The following is a 22,416-nucleotide window of genomic DNA, read 5'->3' as shown; positions in this document are numbered from 1 at the left end:
TCAACAAAAAGACCAGTCCCACTTTACTCTCTAGTCAAAATGTCACAGAAAACAAGACAATGCATTCAGCCACCACAAAAAGTCCACTACACTCTGAGCAACAACAACAACAAAAAACAAAACAAGATGACAAAACAAAACAACACATGTAATCATTTATATATTATGCAAGTTTTCAGGTGAGCTCACTCGATGTCAATAATTGGATGCTTGGAGGCAACAAGATCTAAGGTCCACAAACACTCATGCTGCCAAAACTTGTTTCCTCATCTCTTTAGACCACATAAAGCAACAGTACTGTATCCCGAGTACCCGACATGTCTTCTCAGCTTTCAACATCCTCCCAACGGACTATCTGGAGGAATGTTCCCGGGACCCTTTTCCTCGTCCCTTTTATTTTCTTCAGGCCTGGCACTTCTATTTCCCATTCTGACTTCCCGAGACTTTTACTGTCACTCTGTGCTTTCGCTTCGTCCTTTTCCGGCTGTTTTCCTCGCGGAACAACAGAACCGCGGATCCGGACTCCGCACTCACTTCGTACCTGTGGTACGTCTCAAGCACACACACGCACACAGAAAGTCTCTCAGAATGCCCCATCCAGGTAATACTTAATAGTCAATTTTCTTACCCTGGATACCCGACCACCAAAGTAATACTTAATAGTCAAATTTCTTACCTTGGTCCGTGCACAGAGTTTCCTGGTCGATATGATTGTGCCTACTATTCCTATCCTTCCCCCCTGTGGTTCACTGGGTCTGCCTTTAAAACTTGGTCTCAGGATCCGGTCAGTCTCCTCTGGAACCCCTGTCGATGATTCACGGGACCGTTGAAATCAACGGGACGTGTCTTCCCATCCTTCAGCAACAGAGGTCCCCCAGGAAGACGACTTCATATCCCGGACGAGCCCCCAACTGTGAGAAACAAAACAAGCTTTCTCGCGAAAGACTCAGGTCAGACTCTGCAGTGAAGCACTTTTATTAAGCGTTCTTGCAAGAGCGGGTGTCCTAGCTAGTAGGCACACCCGATGGATACAACATTTGGCTTTTTATTCCCTGTCCCGGCCACAAGGTCCCTCCCTTGTTTCCCCATTGATTAGGTACTCCAAGATTTACAACTTCTAAAGTTGAGGCGCCTAAAATCCTCCTCAGAGGATGTCTGGTTTTTGTATCTTATCGTGGATTCCCCCACAATCCTAAGATTTAAACTCTAATTACAAACAAACAGATAACAGTCTCATGGTTAGTCCACTGATTTACACTACACAGAGGCAGATAACAGTCATGGTTAGACCACTGATTTATATTACACAGAGGCAGACAGCCGTCAAAATTCCTTGTCTTAATTTCTTTCGGATTCTGCAAAAGCAACATCAATATTTCTCACACACTCCGCTGCTTTTTCTTTTTCATTGTTTCCCCTCGTATACCTACTGGCACCCACTCTAACACAGGGTCGTGCTTTTCTACTCTGTTCTGATCCTCCAGCATCATATTTCCGTCTGACTCCACCCGCTCGGCATTCCCCGTCTGCTCGACATTCTCCGTCTGCTCTCCCAGATTCTCTACCTCCATGCTCGTCCGAGTCTCCTGATCAGTATGAACTCTCTCCTCTGTCCGCACTCTCCGCTCCTTCCCCCGGAGAGCTTCCTGAACCGATAACCGAAACTGTTTTTTCTCAGCTGTTTTTATCAGAAACCTTTTAATATTTCCCCACGTACCAAAAATCTGACCCATTTCCATGGCCCCCTCTATGGAAGCCTGACACAACTCCCTGTCCACCACTGTCCATTTCTGTGCATTTAATAATTCTATGGGTGCCGATATCACACCTCGCCCCTGCAACCACATGATGCAAGCAACTGTGGGCATGTACTGAATCTGTTCACCCACCTCAGACGCCATCGTTTTAAGTACCTCAATCATTTGCTCCAACTGCGCCATGGCTGCGAACGTCCTGCGTTCTGCCGATCGCGTCGGGGTCACCATATGTTGCCGCCAACGGCAACACCACCAGGCCCCCGCACGGATTACTCAGCCCCCCCGCTGAGGAGACAAGGATCACCATACACTCAGCATTGATGGTACTTTATTCCAACCCCTTGTTTACACCATGTGCTTATATCTGCTACCACCAGCATCTCCTCTCACTCCACCCCGTGCCCACCTCTTCTGTACCTTCCACCTCTCACGTTACAACCCGAGATCTTCCAGATGCCTACCACACAGTTTTGTCAGCAAAGTATATGGGTTGGCCACCACAGGGTATAAATTCTCAGTTATTTTCTTCATGACCCAATGGTCCTGAACTATACTGTAATTCCCATCAGCTTCTTTGCTGGTAATATGGGAGTGTTGTATTCAGATTCACATTCTACTAGTAATCCATATTCCAAAAATTGTTCCATGATCCGGCAGATCCTTTTTCTATATTCCAACCTCAAAGGATATTGCTTCACTCTTACCAGTTTGGTTCTTGGTTTGATTTTAACTGTTATAGGTAAGGCTGTTTTGCCATTTCAGTGGCCTGTACCCCAGGGAATGCCTGGTTCACCAATCCTTTGGCACTCTCATCTCTTCAGAGGGACTTATCAGGGCTAAATTTAAAAGTTCAACTAACTGGTCACCTCCCACTTTAATTTCTATTACGTCTTTTCCAAATTTTTACTTCTGCTTCCAATTTTCTCACCCCAATAGTGGCTTGGGGGGAGTTTGGCATATAAAGAAACTTATGGATCCCCAATTGTTTTCCAATTGAAACTTTAAAGGTTGGAGAAAATATGCCTTTTCACTTTGGCCAGTAGCTCTCTTTACCGTTACAAAATCATCATCTACAGGCATCAAAGCTTGATTCAATACTGAAAACGTGGCACCAGTATCCACTAAAAATTCAACCCCTTATTGTTGTTCCTCTGGACCCCCAGCCAATTCCTTCCAGTGTCTCAATATGCTTCCTAAGGGGCTTGCTTGGGGAAATTCCTTGCTCGGTTTTGCTCCCATTACACCTCTGATTTTTACCTTTCTCTAACTTCCACAGAAACCGTTTTTACCAGCCTACAACTAGTAACAACAACAACTCCTGTCCAGGAGTTATAAGCACTCAGAGCAATAAAGTGTTTTAGCTTAACCGAATAACATAACAAAGCCTTATAATAATCCAAACACCGAAACCTGATCCGGTCCTGCAGTCTGCAGAATCCTGACTCCCCCTGTCTGCGGAGGAACACGGCGCCCCTCCCTTTTCAGAGTGATCAGACTGTCTTGTGTAGTTCTATTTGTGTGGTGCTTGAAAGCGCTTGGCACGACGGGCTCATGCACCCGGCTGGCAACCCGAAGGCGGGCGGTTCGAGTCCTCCCCCGCCTGCGGCCCCCCCATCATCTCTGCTCTCTCCCCGTCGAAATCTAAAGTTTTAGATTTCTACCAAACTTCAGCACTCTGCCATACACCAAACTACTCACAAAGCACAGAACAAATTTCCAACAACAATGATCTCTCGCTCCATTCGTCTCCGGCTGCTTCCCTCTTGGGAGAATGGAAACGCAGATCAGAACTCCACAGTCGTGCTGCGAGTCCCACGCTACCACACACTCACACACAAACACTCCGCAACACAAGTTACGTTTAAAATGAGCTCTTAGCGATGTTAAAATATGCACGGTACCGGTACAGAAATTTTGCAGCAGATACATACGATGATAGCTACCACACACAGCGCTCCCGCTATCCCAGCAAGGAGTGCCCAAGTTACCATACCAGTGACTCCGCTAATTCCCCAGGGGCGAGCAGTATCACTCCCTCACCAGGCGCAAGGGGTGCTTATACCCCCCTTATGACTTACAGGGTCTTGGTGGGCTCCCCTAATCCTCATCACAGCGTGAGGCGTCCCATACACGGCTTACGGACTTGTCCCCTATACCCCTGCAGGCTTCCCCAATTTACATACCTGGTCCACTGGCCGATCCGTCTCTTCCCCTGCAGCGATCGGATGGGGATGGGAGACTCTCTGGAGAATGTCCCACACCCACCTGGTCCAGCAGCCGGGCAGAGAGGGTCTCCTGGCTGGCTCGCCAATTGACATGCGGAACAAACTATAACACAGTTAAGGGTTATAAAGCAGGTATGTATTGCGCCGGCCAGTGCAAGGGAGATAATTCTGCCCAACTCACACACCTAATAAGGGGCTACTTATAGTGTACAGGTAGGGGTGTGCATAAGCGCCTATTACATATTCATGACCTATCCCCACTCCGTATTGTAATAAGTCCTCATCGAGCTTGTGCTTGTACAGTGTCTCCTGGTAAATTTCCATGCCACAGAGCAGGATGCAAACAATTCTGTTTTCCACATTCCAACTCCTTATTATCTGCAACTGTCTGCACACCAGCTTCTTCATTATCAGCATTCAGGGTCTTCAAGGTGATGAACGGTTCACTGATGAACAGTTCAAATTCCAGTGAGCTGAGTTATGGTGTTAGTTTACAGTGAACTGAGTCCTTCTAATTTCTTAGGTTTTTACCCTCTGTATGTCTGCTTTTGCTCATCACTGGAAAATGCACATCCATGCAGTGAGCAAACATCCTGAACTGCACATGGAAAGCAGTTAAAAGCCCTGGCAATAACCTCCACATACTCTCAGTCTTCTTGTAGGAATTTAGACGAAGGATCATATTTCAAGCTTGAAGTTGTCAGAATCAAGATCTATTTGCCTATGCTGAGTGACTTTTATCCAAATAATCTAACACAAGCATAAGGTGTCTTGCTCCACTCGATGGAACCTTCATTCTTCTGAGATAACAAAAACCACCAACCCACGCTACTACACTTAGGACTGTGATATTTATTGAAGGCTGGTTATACGATCTCAAACCCATCACATCCTCCTCACAATTCAAATTCCATACATTAAAAAAAGAGCATTGATGTAACAGAGAATTTTGCCCACTCCAACTCCCTGAGCCACAGAACACCAAGTCACCCCTCTTTGTTCCAGGTGCTGTTTGCAATAGGCCAACTCCCACCTTGATGAAAGAATTGTTGCTGCACAACAGGGCAAGTGGCAACAAACAGATCAGTGTGTTAGTGGGTGGGGGGAAAGAAGTGAAGATGTCCCATTTCCAGTGTGCACATGAAAAGTATTTCCTGCAGAGGATGTATCTTCTCCTCTGTGCCTGAAATCCATCTACTACATAAAGTGAATTGCTCCTTTTTTCACTCCCAACCACAACCCACTCAACCTCTGCGTCCAGCAATCAGTGCTATGGTTCACACGGGCACAGCAGAGCCACTGCCCTAACAGCAGAGATGTCCTCCTACTCTCAGCTGACACCTGAAAACAGACTGGCTTGACTGAAGAGCAAGACCTGAGCGTTCCCGTTCCCTAGTCCAGGACTGGCCAGTCTGTAATGATTCTGTCTCAGCCAGTCTAAAGGCACTGAAGTGTGGCTGTGAAACCTGACTGACAGAGCACTGTGACTGTGGTCAGGGAGTCACCTGCTCTGCTTGTTTGTCCCAGGAGTGACCAGCTGAGAACTCTTCTCCTGTTACCCAAACTGCCTGGAAAGGAGCAATTCTCAACCCTAGTTTAACCAGTCAGAGGAGCCTCTGCTCTGACTATACATGAGAGGGATATGCAGGTCTGTTGTCAAGAGTGTTCAATTTTATTTTGATTAAGAATTCAAAATAGGTTGAATTTCAATATCCTCAGCTTTTACCAATGAAGAAAATTGCAAAGATTATTTTGGAAAAGGCTGATCTGGCAGGTAGAGGTGCCCAGACTAGCTGTGGCTGCAGAGCTGGGTTCACTGTGGCAGCTGGAGGAGCACAGACTGTCCAGAGGGCAAGTAGGTGATATTGCGGGACCGTGAGAGCTGGTACGCTATGTCTTCAGCTGCCTCCAGCTTGCGCAGCTCAATCAAGCCATCGCCTGCAGTGGCCAGCGAATTGGCAATCAGCTCGGCTGCTTTCGAGTCTCCCTCAGCAGAGATTACAGCTGCTTTCTTCTGCTGCTCAGCCTGGAAGTACACAGACAAGAAGGGGAATAAGTAACAGAGAAAATGAGCAAAAGAGAAGGGAGATGCTATTGACGTGTTTAAAATACAAATTCCCACTTCACCACTCTACTGTTCCTTTCCCCAGTAGGTGAGCTAAGATAGAGGGTCATTTTAAAGCTGTGTTCCCCTGGACTGTTTTTCTGCCTAATGTGTAAAAAAAGGTTGAAAAAGTAATCTTGAAAGTGCCTTATCAGTCTTAACCTCATAAAACATGAATCCACCTAAGGGCACTCCTGGTGGAAAATTGTCTATGAAAGATTCAGAAACTTCACTGGTACACAGAATTGTTTCTGTGGATGCTCAATGAGGTCCTGGATCAATCCGAGATCACGTGATCTCGCATGCAGTCAGTAACACTCACGGGACACAGGTCCCCATACCTCCTCAATATCAAATACCATGGAAAACTTCAGCCACTCTCTCAAAATTCACAAGCAGCAGGACCACTTGGGTTGCAAATCTGAACACTGAACCCCATTTCTAACTGATACTTCCTCCTGAGTGCAATTTCCTCTGTCCTCCGTGCAGACATTTCTGTTCAGCAATCCAGTAAAACCAACATGGTACTAAGAGAAAAAAAGACCCCAAAACCCAACAAAACCAACCTTAGGCTTTATCTATCCAACAATTATGTGCCAGAGCTGAGAACTGTATCAGCATTATGACCCTAAGTGACTTGTCATTCAACCTGCTGGGCAGGTGAACAAAATATTCACTGCAAGTTAGAATAGGAAGGAGAATCCAAGAGCCATTTCCAAGTTTCTTAGGACAATGTACCTTTTCCACAATGAATCTGGCTCGCTCTGCTTCTTGCTGGGCCACTTGCTTCATTTCCACCGCCTCCGTGAACTCCTTGCCAAAGGTCAGATGGGTCTGCAGGGGAGAAAGCAAGCACTGACAGTTTACAGGAGCACTGCTGCGACTCACACAGCTCCCAGGTCAGGCAGCCTGCCTGTACCAGTGAAACCTGAATGGAGATGGAAAGCCAGTACACCTAAAAACAGAAACTGGGACAACTGGACCTCCCCAACCAATTTAGAACTCTCGTGGGAGACACCACAAGCTCAGGTCCAGTCCAGCAGACCAGTAACACCAATACCCTGAAAGACACAAAACACTCCCCTGCCACTACTGCTGGCTCGAGTCTGCTCCCTTAACACTCCCCTCCAAGGCAGGGAAGCCCACTGCCAAACCAGCCAACTCCTTTCTTGCTCCATGATGCACTGGTGTGCTCAGCCCAGGGGACAGGACAGGGGGGGAAAGGGGGAATTTCCTACAGTAGTGTCATCAGCAGAAAGCATTAAAAACAGTCAAAACTCACATTTTACAGAAATGAATTCATCTTCCTGCAAAGACTCCCTATATGTCCCTTTCTTCTAAGCAGGCTTTTGAGGAAAGTCCCAGAAGAGAGGAAGAAGTATGTGTCCAAACCAGATTACAACACATCTAATTTACAAAGTTTATAAGGAGGTAGGAGGGAAGAGCTCCTTCCCTCCCTGAATAGCGCTCTCCTTGAATTAGAAGACTAAACAGCCAAGAGAATAACTTAATACTTCATAGAAAAACAGATGCTATGAAAAGTGTACATTTGCACTACCTCCTCATGCCCAGCACCTTCTCCCTGTGTCTCAGCGTGGTTGTGGGACAGCTGCCTTCTCTAAAGCAACATGCAGCCTGAACCATCACCCACAGAAGCATCTGCTCTTCATTTTAACTACAAAAGACACGAGAGATAAACACAATCCCCGTATCCAAACTTCAGCCCCCCTTTCTCTGGCCATCCACCAAATCTCTTCTCCACAGCTCTTATTTGGGCACACTCCCAAAGAGGAAAACTGAAAAGGGAGGACTCTTACCAAGGACACATCATCCAGAATGAGCCCAAAGGTTGCTGCTCTCTCTGTGAGGTCTTCACTCACTTGCCTCGAGACCAACTCTCTCTGAGTGATCAGTTCTCCAGCATCAAAGCGAGCCTGAAATCAGGATGGACAACAGTGAGAAGAAAACACCAAAAAGTGGTAAATTCTCCAAGCTCTGCCTGTCCTTGCACCCATTAAGCCCAGAGTTAATCACCCACTTCTCCCAAAGCTAGCAAATACCAAACTGCCCAGGCATTTGAAGTAAAAGGAAGACTGAATGACTGGGAATTTAAGCACAAGCTGGAGGGGAGGCTGTCCACTTGTAAAAGCTGGACTAAAGTTAGTTAGCAATTATTTGACAGTCCCCTGGGGATGCTTCCAAAACCAGAGGTCTTCAGTAAGTTGAAACAGTCTCCTGCCTGAGACTCCTAGAGAGCAGAGACTAGAAACTCAGCAGAGCAGAGCTAACAGCTGAGGTAACAGCAGGTAACAAGTCTCTCTCCATTCAGAGACAACCCAATGTGAAATGGGTCAGGACAATCAGTCATAATGAGAAACAAATGATAAGTGTGCCTATGGTTGGCTTCTCTGGATGGCCCATGAGAGCCTGGGGGATGGAAAGAGAAGCCTTATTCTGGAGCACAACATATTCCACACTCCAGTGGGTCCCTCACCCCTAAAAGGAAGAAAGACAGACATCCAGCAGAGCCCAGCAGCTCTCACATTGTCCTTACCACCACAGACTTGAGGATTTCAGTTGTGATTGAGGGCAGGACACGCTCATCGTAGTCCTCTCCAATACTGGTGAAGATCCGTGGCAACTGGGCAGTCACTGGTCTGAACAGGATCCGCAACGTGATGTTCACATTCTGTAGATCTGTAGGAAGAGAGGCATGAGTTTACTGGAAAACCATAGGGACAGGAAAACCTGAAGCTGTCCTCCTCCCCAGTATAACTAAACAAAACATAATAGACATTCACAACTCTTTTTGCCAGCAGAGAAGAGCTATTTTGACTACTCCTTTCACCTTGGGATCCAAACTCTCCATACAGAGAAGATTTAAGCTTCAATTTGTTTGTGATGCAGGGAACTACTTGCTCTAATGTAAAGGCAGAGACTTTATGCTTAAATGGATGACTTACAGGACTGAATGAAGGGTCCTTTCACCCATTTTGTAATTAAAAAGACAGATCAAACCATTCCTGATACTGTGCCAAACTGGACTTGAAAGTGGGATCTCCACAGACAGAAGAAAAACACAAAATAATAAAAAAGAAAAAAAAAAAAAAAAAAAATCAGAACATCTAGTTCTGTTGTGGTTTTGCCCAGCCAGCAATGAAGCACCACAACAGTGTCTTGCCTACTGCCCCCCATCCACCCTCATCCTCCTTAGGATGGCAGAGCCCCCAGCAAAATGGGATGAGAAAAGATAAGCAAGATTGTTGTGGATTAAGACAAGGGCAGGGAGGGCTCGCTGCCAATTATGGTTCTGGGCAAAACAGACTCCAGTACTCGACTTAGAGAGGAAAGTAGGAAAGTTTATTCTGCTGCCTACAAGAAACAGAACGGAATAAAAGCAAAAAGGGAGTAGGATGATGAGAAAATTACAACCAGCACTTTAAGATCTCCCTCCCCCATCCCTCCTTTCTTCTCCGGCCCAGCTCACTGCTCCTGATATCTCTACCTCCTCCCCCCTCAATGGCTCAGGAGGGCAGGGAATGAGGGATGTGGTCAGTCTCTCACAGATGGGTTCTGCCACTTCTGTCTTCTCAGATGAGGACGACTCCTGGCATTCTTCCCCAGCTCCAACACAGGGTTCCTCCCCCAGGACACAGTCCTTAACAACCTCCTCTGGTATGGGTTGTTCCCAACAGCTGCGGCTTCTGCCAATACAGGGTCCCTCACGTGGGACTAGGCCTCTGGGTACAGTAACTGCCCCTGGCACGGGGTCTTTAATAAAGTGCAACCAAATCTCAGCTTCACCACTCCTCTCCACAGGATGCAGGGGAATCTCTACTCTAGCATACTTCCTCCTCTCTTCCCTAACTGACCTTGAGGTCTGCATGGTCGCTTCTCTCTCTCTCCCAACTCCTTGCGCCACCAGCAGCCAGAAAAGAAGGAAGGGCAGAACAAGAAGGAACAGGAAGAACCCTCTTCTTCTGGCTTCTTCTTAAAAAGTGATCGTGGAGGTGCCCAATTGGCTCAGTCCCAGAAGTGGGTCTGGCTCAGAGCTGGGGAGAATTTTGAGCAACTTCTTACAGGAGCCATCTTTACAGACCCTTCCCCCTTATCAGAAATGGCTCCATATCAAACCATGACAGGTTCTTTCAGAGTTGCCAGGTCCAAACACTCACCTTTGCTGCCAGTGATCACAGGAATGTTACGGGGGCGAGAGCGGCAGTCGAAAATGATGGGCTTTTGCACCCAGGGTATGAGGAAGTGAGTACCTTCTCCTACTACTATGTCCTGAACCCCACGGAATCGGTCAAAGATGACAGCTCTGTGGCCTGCATCAACTACAGAAGCAAACAGCATGTCAAGGACAGTTTCACCACTGCACTCCATTGTACCTTGCACACCACCAAAGCCTTCTCCATGGCAACAGCCTATTGGGGATAGCTAAAGTCCTTTTGCTATAGGAGAGTGGTGGAATTAGTTAGAGCTTTGGGAGGCATAAGGCAAAGAGAAGATGTGAGTCCTGGACTCATTCTGCTCACCAGGGCAGCAGCTAATTGGCAGCTTTCTAGAGAAAGGACTTGCAATCCTCTTGCTTGTGCAATGCATGAGGTATAAAGCAAGGCCTCATGTCTGTTTTCCCCTGCTGCCATTAGCAATAAAAGCAGAGGGCAGCTAAAATATTGACAACAACAACAAAATAGAAGATACAAAGTGAACTGGAAGCATTCAGCTTCCCCCACTCACCATTGTAAAGAGCAGAATTAACAACTCCACCTGCGACTGCCAACCCCAGGCCAAGCTTCCCAAGGCTTTCAAACACCTTTGCAGCCATTTCACACGTCCAGTTTCAGCCCCTTTAAAAAGCCCCTCCTGCAAAAACCCACGACTTTGTTCAAATCACGTTAAGCAAGAAGCCCAGGGGTTCCCGGGTGCATGTGCTTACAGAGCCAAAGATTAAGCCTCCCTCCAAAAACCCCCTATCTTGCAGTGGTGGTGCGTGGCCTCCAGTGACTCCTCCACAACCATCGCAGCCCCGCGGGCCCCCTCCACCCCCACACTCACGCCTCTCATCCCTGGCTCAGAGCCCGAGGTCCCGCAGTCACCATCGTGTCTGCGCTCCCCCACCCAGGCCAGGCCCCACATCACGGCTCCTCACGAGCCCTCTGCACCACCCCAGCTCCCCGCTCCAGACCCTCCGCACCCCGAATCCCCTCACCGGGCCTCCCGCCCCCAGCACAGGCGTCTTGTGAACTACGGCCTCACTTACACCCGTAGACGGCAGCTGGAGCTCGACCTGAGCCCCAAGAACAGCCGAGACATACCGCACACTCCCCCCCCCACATCTCTCCCCCTGCCCCTGACCTCCACATAAATCCGCAGCTACCGCTCCAAGCGCGCCTGCGCGCCACCTCAAGACGGCCGCTCCTAATTTGTCCGAGCGTTACCGCGGCATTCTGCGAGGGGTAGTTCTAAAGTAACCCTGCCCGCTACCGGGCAGCATGCAACTCCCGGCGAGCTCAGCGGCGGCCTGCTCGCTGAGCAAGGCCGCTTCCCATTGGCTGCGGCTGCCTTTGTGGCCTGATGGAAGTTGTAGTCCTGGCGGGAGGAGATCATGTGGGACTGCATTGAGCCGGAGCCGAGGAGATCTTGTCCGAAAAGCGGCTCCATCGCCCGGTGTGCAATAAGTCAATCTACACACAGAGTCGAAATATCGATTTATTTTGTGTCTGTGAAGAGACAGGTGCTGGGGGTAATGCCGCAAAGGCAGCAGCCCTGCCAAGAGGACAAGTGCAGAGTCCTGCACCTGGGGAGGAACAACCCCATGCACCAGAACAGGCTGGGGGTGACCTGCTGGAAAGCAGCTCTGCAGAGACCTGGGAGTTCTGGTGGGCAGCAAATAAACATATAATCATAGAATGGTAGGGGTCAGAAGGGACCTCCAGAGTTGTGTAGTTGTGTGCCTACTAGCTAGGACACCCGCTCTTGCAAGAACGCTTAATAAAAGTGCTTCACTGCAGAGTCTGACCTGAGTCTTTCACGAGAAAGTCTGTTTTGTTTCTCACAGTTGGGGGCTCATCCAGGATATGAAGTCGTCTTCCTGAGGGACCTCTGTCGCTGAAGGACAGGAAGACGCGTCCCGTTGATTTCAACGGTCTCGTGGATCATCGACAGGGGTTCCAGAGGAGACCGACCGGATCCTGAGACCAAGTTTTAAGGCAGACCCAGTGAACCACAGGGGGAAAGGATAGGAATAATAGGCACAATCATATCGACCAGGAAACTCTGTGCACAGACCAAGGTAAGAAAATTGACTATTAAGTATTACTTTGGTGGTCGGGTATCCATGGTAAGAAAATTGACTATTAAGTATTACCTGGATGGTTAAGGCATTCTGAGAGACTTTTCTGTGTGTGTGTGCTTGAGACGTACAACAGGTACGAAGTGAGTGCGGAGTCCGGATCCGCGGTTCTGTTGTTCCGCGAGGAAAACAGCTGGAGAGGAACGAAGCGAAAGCACAGAGTGACAGTAAAAGTCTCGGGAAGTCAGAATGGGAAATAGAAGTGCCAGGCCTGAGGGAAATAAAAGGGATGAGGAAAAGGGTCCCGGGAACATTCCTCCAGATAGTCCGTTGGGAAGAATGTTGAAAAACTGGAAAGACATGTCGGGTACTAAGGTTAAAGATCAGAAAAAGATGATACAGTACTGTTGTTTTATGTGGCCCAAGGAGATAATTAAGTCCCCAAATGTTACTTGGCCAAAATTCGGGGCAGAAGAAGGATGGATCTGTCAGGCGTTAAATTTACATGTAAATAACAAACAACCCTTTTCACAAGAGGAGTCAGATTATGCCTCATGCTGGGTTGGCATAATAAAAGAAGAGAAGGTACCTCTCTTTCCCTTAAGGTCGACCCAAGCTAAATCTGAAGGGAACTTTCAAGATTCCAAAAAGTGGGATCCTTTGCAAAATTTACCTCCCCCTTATAATCCACTCGGGATAACCTCTGAATTGCCCCTTCCAAACTCTAAGGGACAGGGGCTAAATGATACAGTAAACTCCTCCAGTCAGGAGGAAGGTCAGGAAGATTCTCAGATAATTGAGTCCAGTGCTCCTCCTCGAAATATATATCAAAAATTAAACAAAGAGTTAAGACAGTGTCAAAAAGATCTTGTAAGTTTTCCCTTACCATCGGGAACGAGAAGGTCTGAAAAGAGAGGGACTGCAGAGTCCTTGTTCCCTTTACGGGAAGTACCCCTCGGGATGGGGGAGGTGGGATATGTAAGCGCACCACTTACTAGTGCCGAAGTAAGGAGTTTTAAAAAAGAGATGAAATCCTTACTTGAAGACCCTAATGGGTTGACTGATCAATTGGATCAGTTTTTAGGGCCAAATTTTTATTCTTGGTCGGAGATGATGTCTATAATGAACATTTTATTCAGCGGAGAAGAAAGAGGAATGATCAGAAGGGCTGCTATGCAGGAATGGGAAAGGAGAAATCCCCCGGGACAGGGGGTGACACCAGCAGAACAAAAATTTCCAAATGTTGATCCTAATTGGGACAATAATAGTCCAGCACATAGAGCTAATATGAAGGATTTGAGAGAATTAATAATACAAGGTATAAGAGAAGCTGTGCCCAAATCTCAAAATTTTACAAAAGCATTTGAAATGCAGCAAGAGAAAAATGAAACCCCGTCAGCGTTTCTACAACGATTAAGGGACCAAATGAGAAAATATTCAGGAATGGATCCTGGAGACCCTGTTGCCCAGGGGCTCTTAAAGGTTCACTTCGTTACCAAAGCCTGGCCAGATATCCAGCGAAAATTACAAAAAATCGATAGCTGGAATGAGAGGCCACTGGAGGATTTATTGAGGGAAGCACAAAAAGTGTATGTGAGAAGATGAGAAACAGAAGCAGAAAGCGAGAATTATGGTTTCTACTGTTGATCATGTAGTGAAACAGAGGATAGAACCAGTAATGCAACGTGATCGGGAGACAAAGTTGAGGGAAACAAGAAGAGGTATGAGGAGAGACAGAGAAAGAAGTGTTGAGCGAGTAAAAAAACAGTCTGGGTGGACAAAACGAAGCATTTCTTCCTCAGCGGGGTGTTATCACTGTGGGAAAGTGGGGCACTTTAAGAGAGAATGCCCTGAACTGAGGAGGGAGGAACAGGTGGTGTCGCTAATGACTTTTGAAGATACCGATTAGGGAGGTCAGGGGTTTCCTAATTTAAGGTCCCACCGGGAACCCTTGATAAATCTGAAGGTGGGACCCCAGGAAGATGAGGTGGTCTTCTTGGTTGATACAGGAGCCTCTAGAACTACATTAAGTTTTATACCACTGGGTGCAAAACTGACAAATCAAACTATGATGATTACAGGGGTTAAAGTGAAAGGAAAAAAAAAAATTGAACCAAAATGGCGTCAGAAACTGCAGGGTAAAACTAAGGACATTACTTCCCCCCCCCACGCTATCAGGGTGACCTGGGTTGGGACTTGTTTGGGCTTGTTTGGCTTGTTTGGGCATGTCTGGACATGTTGGGGTTTGTTTCGGTATGGTTGGGGGCTTGTATTGAATGGAGCTGCGCAGGTGTGCTGGGATTTTCCACTCTCCTTCCCCACACTATTGTTGTGCAGATGTGTTGGAATTCCCCCCCCCCCCCCCCCCCCCCGCTCTCCTCCCCACTCTCCTCCCCACTCTATATAAACCCTCCCCGCCGGGGCCTCGGGGTCGCCTCCTCTATCTCCTGCGTGAGGTATGAGACGGCCCGGAGCTAGCAAGCTGGTCTCTCGTCTTCCTTGGGGTGATCGCCGTCCGGTACTCAGAGCGAAAGTTCCGAATAGGGAAGCTTTCATTTGGGAGCTCGTCCGGGATATCGACGAACACCTCAGGAAACGACGACCCCTTGGAGGTGAGCTTTTTGTGTGAATGTGCTTGTGAGTGTTTGTGAGTGTGTGGCGCCACATGAGTGATTGAAAAAGAATTTTTATGCTGCTATAAAATCTTACACTACATGTCTTTACGAATGTTCTTGTGCATTTTGCTTGGGAATCTGGTTTGTACTGTGGGTGTCTTGCTGAGCTATATCTTGGGGGTCTGTTTCGTGTATATTTTGGAAGGCTGGTCTGTGTCTCTTTGAATGTTTTAGTGAGTGTTGTTTATTTTGTATACGACTGGGAGTTTGGATTGCAGGACTTATTCGTTTTTGTTGTCGTTCCGAGCCGCGTGAGAATAGTTGCGAAAAAAAAAAAAAAAAAAACGAAGTAATCTAGCCTGTAAGAATAAGATCTGTTTGAAGGAAGCAAAATACCCGACACTGGTCTGAGGACAGGGATCGTGGGTTAGAGTCCCACCCCTGGTTGTGGGTTTAAGTCCCACTCGTGGGTTAAAGTCCCACTTTTGGTTCACTTGGCGTGTTGGTGATTTGGGATCCCGTTGGTATTTTGATGCAGCTATCACTGAGGACCGTGAGGACTCAGTGACTGCGGGATAGACGCTTCCGGAACCCGCAGGCTGCAGCCCTGAGGGACGCCTCAAGGGTGGAAGGGAGTCAGGAGGGTCTGACTGCCCGGAATTCAGTGAACCGCTGGTCTTGTTTCTGTGGTCTTGTTTCTGTTAATGAGGTGTCGGTATCGATATTTAACAGGCGATTGTGGTCTTTGAATGGGAAGGAGAGGCCTCAGGCCATCTGAAGTAATGCTTCAGTCTTTGCTGTCTGAGTGTAAACAAAGTTGGTTGGAAATAGGCTCGGTGTTAGTGTTTTTCTTTGTTTTCGTGCTAGGAAGTCTCGGTTTTTATTGGAGTAAAATGGGTCAAGCTGAATCTACTCCTTTATCCTTGATTCTGGACCATTGGGCGGACGTTAGGGCTAGAGGACGGAATTTACCCTTAATTGTAAAAAAGGGAAAATGGCAAGTCTATTGTGAAAACGAATGGCCCACCTTTAAAGTGGGCTGGCCTCGGACTGGTACTTTTGTTATCACAACCATTCGAGCAGTCCAGGCTATTATCAAGGGAGGGCACCCAGACCAGGAACCTTACATCTCAGTATGGGAAGACCTGGTTCTCTACCCCCCTAACTGGGTTAGACCTTTTCTCCCCTCCCGGGGATTAATGGATTTACCCGCAGAAGTCAGTGCCTTGACATTAAATACTGGGGAAAGGGCTGACCGAGATAATGAGGAGAAAAGTGAGAAAAGTAAAAAAGAACCGCCCAAAATTTACCCTGAAATAGAAGGGCCTCCTGAATGGCCCACGGCGCCACCGCTGGAACCAATTCAGCCCCCTCTTTATCAACCCCTCCCCCCCCCAAGTACCTGCCGGGGGACCGTCCGCCGGCACCCGCAGCAGGAGACGGGCATGGGCGGATGGGCCTGATTCGACCGTCACTTTGCCTCTTCGAGCGGTTGGGCCACCCCCGGCAGACCAAAATGAGTTGCAGGTGTTGCAATATTGGCCTTTTTCTTCATCTGATCTATATAATTGGAAAACTAATCACCCTCCTTTTTTGGAGAATCCTGCTGCTCTTACAGGTTTAGTCGAATCTCTGATGTACTCCCATCAACCGACTTGGGACGACTGTCAGCAATTACTAAACACCCTCTTTACCACCGAAGAGAGAGAAAGAATTGTCTCGGAGGCGTGAAAAGCTGTTCGTGATCCTGCCGGGCGACCAACGCTGACGGCGGCAGAAGTGGATGAGGCTTTTCCTTTGACACGGCCGCAGTGGGACTATAATACAGCAGCAGGTAGGGAATGGCTGTCCATCTATCGCCGGGCTCTGGTGGCAAGACTTAGGGGGGCTGCAAGGAAACCTACTAATTTGGCTAAGGTAAGGGAAATTATGCAAGGTTCTAACGAACCTCCCTCTGTATTCCTCGAAAGGCTTATGGAAGCCTATCGGATATACACTCCTTTTGATCCGACATCAGAAGGGCAGAGGGCGTCTGTTATTATGTCATTTATTGGGCAGTCTGCCCCAGACATAAAAAGAAAATTGCAGCATATAGAAGGGTTACAGGACTATACTCTTCGGGATGTGGTAAAAGAGGCTGAGAAAGTATATCATAAGAGAGAAACAGAGGAGGAGAAACAAGAGAGAGAAAAAAAGGAAAGGGAGGAAGCAGAAGAAAGAAGACAGAAGCGTCAGGATAGGAATTTAATTAGGATTTTAAGTACAGTAATACAAGAGGGAAAGCGACAAGGAGCAGAGAGATCTAGACAGGGAGGGAACCTGGGCGGCAGTCAAAGGCAAGGGCCAAGGAGACCCGGAAGAGGACGGGCGCCCTTGGGAAATGATCAATGTGCTTTTTGCAAGGAGAAGGGACATTGGGCCCGAGAATGCCCTAAGAAGAAAGGGTTGAAAGTCATGACCTTGGAAGACAAAAATTAGGGGAGACGGGGCTCGGCCCCCCTCCCCGAGCCTAGGGTAACCCTAAGTGTGGGGGGGACTCCTGTTAACTTCTTGATCGATACAGGAGCTGAATATTCTGTACTCAAGAAACCAATGGGAAAAACAAAAGAAAAACAGACTCTGGTAATCGGGGCCACCGGACAAAAAATGTATCCTTGGACTACTTCTCGAACTATAGACCTTGGAAAAAGTCAGGTATCTCATTCGTTTCTAGTTGCCCGAGGGGTTCTGACTCAGGCCCTTGGTCCGTGGAAACGCCCAGTGGCCTATTTATCAAAAAAAATTGGATCCAGTCGCTAGTGGATGGCCCTTGTGTCTGAAGGCGATTGCTGCTACTGCTTTATTAGTAAAAGATTCAGACAAGCTAACTTTTGGCCAGCAACTTTTTATTGTAGCTCCCCACACTTTGGAGAGTATCGTCCGACAACCACCAGATCGCTGGATGACAAATGCACGGATGACCCATTATCAAAGCCTGCTGTTAACAGATCGTATCATTTTCGCACCACCGGCTGTCCTGAATCCGGCCACCCTGCTGCCTGAGGTAGGGAATCTTCCTGTCCACAGCTGCGAGAATATATTGGCGGAAGAGACTGGTATTCGGGCAGATCTCCTGGACCAGCCCTTGCCAGGGGTGCAGTCGTGGTTCACAGATGGGAGTAGCTACCTCGTGGAAGGTAAGCGAAGGGCCGGAGCAGCAGTGGTAGATGGGAAGAGGGTCGTATGGGCCAGCGCCTTGCCTGAAGGGACCTCAGCACAGAAGGCTGAATTAATAGCCCTGATACAGGCCCGAAGATTGGCAGAGGGGCGACTGATTAACATTTACACAGATAGCCGGTACGCCTTTGCAACAGCACATGTACATGGCGCCATCTATCAACAGAGAGGACTATTAACCTCAGGGGGAAAAGACATAAAAAACAAGGAGGAAATACTAAGCCTCTTGGAAGCCATCCATCTTCCGAAGAAGGTAGCCATTATACACTGTCCTGGGCACCAGAAAGGAACAGACTTTATAGCAAAAGGGAACCAAATGGCCGATAAACATGCCAAGGAGGCGGCCCAAGGACCCATGATCCTACTGACTAAAATCAAAGAACTCACCTCGGTGGGAAGCTCAGAAACCAGGGAAAAGGTCATCCTGTCTGAAGAAGAGAGTGTGGCCTACCTTACTCGTATCCACCAATTGACCCACTTGGGACCTGAGAAAACGACTGTCTTGGCAACTAAATCCCAATATACGATACCAGGATTGCTCAGGTTAGCCGAGAAAGTGGCTCATAGCTGCTGAGCATGTGCGATAACAAACGCCGGGTCCAGCAAGGGACCCAAAGGGACCAGATTGCGGGGGGACCGCCCCGGTTCTTACTGGGAAATTGATTTCACTGAGGTGAAGCCTGCCAAATATGGTAATAAGTATTTGTTAGTGTTTGTAGATACCTTTTCAGGTTGGGTAGAAGCTTTTCCAACAAGAAAAGAAACGGCTCAGGTGGTGGCCAAGAAAATCTTAGAAGAAATTCTACCTCGGTTCGGAGTCCCCAAGGTAATTGGGTCAGACAATGGACCTGCCTTTGTCGCCCAGGTAAGTCAGGGGCTGGCCAAACAATTGGGGATTGATTGGAAGCTTCATTGTGCTTACCGGCCCCAAAGTTCAGGACAGGTAGAAAGGATGAATAGAACTATAAAGGAGACTTTAGCTAAGTTGATTACAGAGACCGGCGGGGGTGATTGGACAGCCCTTCTCTCCCTTGCTCTTTTCCGCGCGCGAAATACCCCAGGACCCACGGGGTTGACCCCCTTTGAGATTATGTATGGTGCGCCCCCGCCCACTAATGAGACTTTGGGGAGCTGGGCACATCCTGATGATGATATTGTTCCCCCTCTCCCTCTCGTAGCCCGACTGAAGGCGCTGGAAATAGTTAGGAAGGAGATTTGGAAACAATTGAAAGATGCTTATACTCCAGGTGACGTTGCAGTTCCTCGTCAATTTGAAGTCGGGGACACGGTGCTGGTAAGGTGACATCAATCCGGGAATCTTGAACCTAGGTGAAAAGGGTCTTACCTGGTCCCCACCTTCCAAGAATGTATCGCACCAAGCGAGAACCTATTGCTGCTATAACAACAGCTACCCCACTGCCTCCAATAGCTACCTCATTAGGGTTAGGAGCGGTCGGGGCAGGAACCGGGACCGCTGCTCTAGTTACGCAATGCCAACAAATAGAAAGGTCAATTACAGCCTTAGAAAAGGTTGAAACTGAAACCAAGGAGATTGAAGAAGAGGCTTGGGAAAATTGGGTAGGTGCACTATTTGATTCACTAGGGCTCAACGTTACCGGGTGGATTTCTTCGGTCATCCAAGATGTGATTATGTTTGTTGTATTAGTGGCTATGATTTATGTTGTCTACAAGTATATTTTAGGAATCATTGCCAGAGAAAAGCGCAGCATCAGCCGACTTATGGGAGAAGGTTACATAAGAAGAGGGCTGAAGTAGCCTGAAAACCTCTGTCAGAAAAGGCTTGACAAGAGACTGGGGATCTGCGTGGATGGCTCGCACTGATCAACCTGGTCTCCAGCTTTGCTTTGTAACAATAATTAGTAGATTAGTTGTTCTTGTTAGATGATAGGATTGGTAATAAGCCCAACTCAAGTACCCTGGAGCGTGAACATGAATTCTAAGATTAGAATTATTAACAAAAAGGAGTGGGGAATGAAAGGGGAAAAAAAAAAAATTGAACCAAAATGGCGTCAGAAACTGCAGGGTAAAACTAAGGACATTACTCCCCCCCCCACGCTATCAGGGTGACCTGGATTGGGACTTGATTGGACTTGTTTGGCTCGTTTGGGCATGTCTGGACATGTTGGGGTTTGTTTCGGTATGGTTGGGGGCTTGTATTGAATGGAGCTGCGCAGGTGTGCTGGAATTTTCCACTCTCCTTCCCCACACTATTGTTGTGCAGATGTGTTGGAATTTTCTGCTCTCCTCCCCACTCTATATAAACCCTCCCCACCGGGGCCTCAGGGTCGCCTCCTCTATCTCCTGCGTGAGGTATGAGACGGCCCGGAGCTCCGAAATAAAGCCACCTCGTGCGTTTGCAGCAAGCTGGTCTCTCGTCTTCCTTGGGGTGATCGCCGTCCGGTACTCAGAGCGAAAGTTCCGAATAGGGAAGCTTTCAAAAGGAGAGGAATTTCCTGCCCCTTTGTTTGAACCAATGCTGTTGAAATTGGGTGAGAAAGTAATACAAGGTTAGCTATTATATGTTCCCGAGGTCGGAACAAATCTATTGGGAAGGGATTTAATTATACAATTGGGGTTAGAAATAGGGGTCTATAATGAACGGATTGTGATATCTATGAATCTACTAACAGAAAAAGATGAAGAACAAATAAATCCAATAGTATGGGAGAGAGAAGGAAATCGGGAGGGGGTAAAAATAACACCTTTAAAGGTTAAACTTAACCAAAATTATGAAACTATAAAACAAAAGCAATATCCTATTCCTTTGGAAGGACGAAAGGGTCTTCACACAGTAATTGAGACTCTTGTTAAGGATGGGTTATTAGAGCCCTGTATGTCTCCTTTTAACATCCCGATTTTACCAGTAAAAAAGGCAGATGGATCTTACCGGTTGGTACAAGACCTGAGAAAGATAAATGAAATGGTCCAAATAAGGCATCCCGTGGTTCCTAACCCTTACACTTTAATGAGTAAAATACCGCACATTCACAAGTGGTTTAGTGTAATAGACTTGAAAGATGCCTTCTGGTCTTGTCCTTTAGATCAGGACAGCCGAGACATATTTGCCTTTGAATGGGAGGATCCATATACAGGACGAAAACAGCAGTTTCGATGGACTGTGTTACCACAGGGATTTACAGAATCTTCAAATTTATTCGGACAAGTGTTGGAGCAAATCCTTGAACAATTCAAATCTTCCCCCTGGTGTTACTTTACTTCAGTATGTTGATGATCTTTTGATCTCAGGGGAAGAGAGAAAAATAGTAAAAGAAGCCACAGATTCCTTGCTAAATTTCTTAGGAGAACAGGGACTCAGAGTATCAAAAACTAAGTTGCAGTATGTTGAAAAAGAAGTCAGATACTTGGGACATCTGATTAGTGAGGGAAGACGCAGAATTAATCTAGAACGGATAAAAGGAATTGTGGAATTGACACTTCCACAAACAAAAAAGGAATTAAGGAAATTTTGGGGGTTGACTGGTTATTGTCGCCTGTCGATAGATGCCTACGCACAGAAAACAAAAGGATTATATTCAAAATTACTAGATGAAGGACCAGATGTTTTAATTTGGACAGAAGAAGAAGAAAAACTGAGGAATTAAAACAGAGTTTGATCACTGCCCCAGTATTAGCCTTGCCATCCTTGGAAAAGCCCTTTAATTTGTTTGTCACCATAGATAAAGGAGCCGCCCTGGGAGTGCAGACTCAAGAATGGGGGGATAAACGGCAACCGGTAGCATACTTATCTAAACTTTTAGACCCTGTATCGAGGGGATGGCCAGAATGTGTACAGGCAGTAGCTGCCACTGCCCTCTTAGTAGAGGAAAGCAGAAAACTGACATTCGGAGGGGAATTGGTGGTTAGTACCCCTCACCAAGTGAAAACCATTTTGACCCAGAGAGCCGGAAAATGGCTAACGGACTCAAGAATATTAAAATATGAGGCAATATTGATAGAAAAGGATGATTTGATTTTAACCACCAGCTCATGCTTGAACCCAGCCTCTTTCTTATGGAAGGGAAATACAGGAGGCACGGACCTTGAACACAATTGTCTGAATATAATAGAATATCAGACTAAAGTGAGACCCGATTTGAAAGAAATCCCCTTACATGAAGGCTTACATCTGTTTATCGATGGCTCCTCAAGGGTAATTCAAGGCAATCGACATAATGGCTAT

At 47.3% G+C, this 22,416-nt stretch overlaps 1 protein-coding gene across 3 annotated transcripts; it reads right to left on the bottom strand.

The window, feature by feature from the left end:
• Window positions 1-5,633: 5,633 nt before the first annotated feature.
• Window positions 5,634-11,565, bottom strand: LOC133628583 (prohibitin 1-like). Of its 3 annotated transcripts, none has more exons than XM_062016971.1 (7): window positions 11,448-11,565; window positions 10,830-10,955; window positions 10,262-10,423; window positions 8,641-8,783; window positions 7,904-8,020; window positions 6,825-6,920; window positions 5,634-6,008 (listed from the first exon to the last, which is right to left on the bottom strand). In XM_062016971.1, the coding sequence occupies exons 2-7, from the start codon at window positions 10,915-10,917 to the stop codon at window positions 5,796-5,798; spliced, it is 819 nt and encodes a 272-aa protein (XP_061872955.1). In that variant the 5' UTR covers window positions 10,918-10,955; window positions 11,448-11,565; the 3' UTR covers window positions 5,634-5,795. The 3 variants fall into 3 exon arrangements, with proteins under 3 accessions (XP_061872955.1, XP_061872957.1, XP_061872956.1); XM_062016973.1 differs by lacking the exon at window positions 11,448-11,565 and adding an exon at window positions 11,353-11,405; XM_062016972.1 differs by lacking the exon at window positions 11,448-11,565 and adding an exon at window positions 11,302-11,389.
• Window positions 11,566-22,416: the final 10,851 nt, after the last annotated feature.

The sequence above is a fragment of the Colius striatus genome, chromosome W (assembly GCF_028858725.1).
Source record: "Colius striatus isolate bColStr4 chromosome W, bColStr4.1.hap1, whole genome shotgun sequence".
NCBI classification, from domain to species: domain Eukaryota; kingdom Metazoa; phylum Chordata; class Aves; order Coliiformes; family Coliidae; genus Colius; species Colius striatus.
This window is presented reverse-complemented; position numbering and strand designations above follow the sequence as displayed.

Excerpts from the sequence above, each read along its gene's own strand:
- LOC133628583 (XM_062016971.1), bottom strand. The coding sequence starts at position 10,917 with ATGGCTGCAAAGGTGTTTGAAAGCCTTGGGAAGCTTGGCCTGGGGTTG. Across the intron at positions 10,424-10,829 it reads TAATTCTGCTCTTTACAATG|TTGATGCAGGCCACAGAGCT; the intron begins GTGAGTGGGGGA and ends TTGCTTCTGTAG. Across the intron at positions 6,921-7,903 it reads TTCTGGATGATGTGTCCTTG|ACCCATCTGACCTTTGGCAA; the intron begins GTAAGAGTCCTC and ends TCTCCCCTGCAG.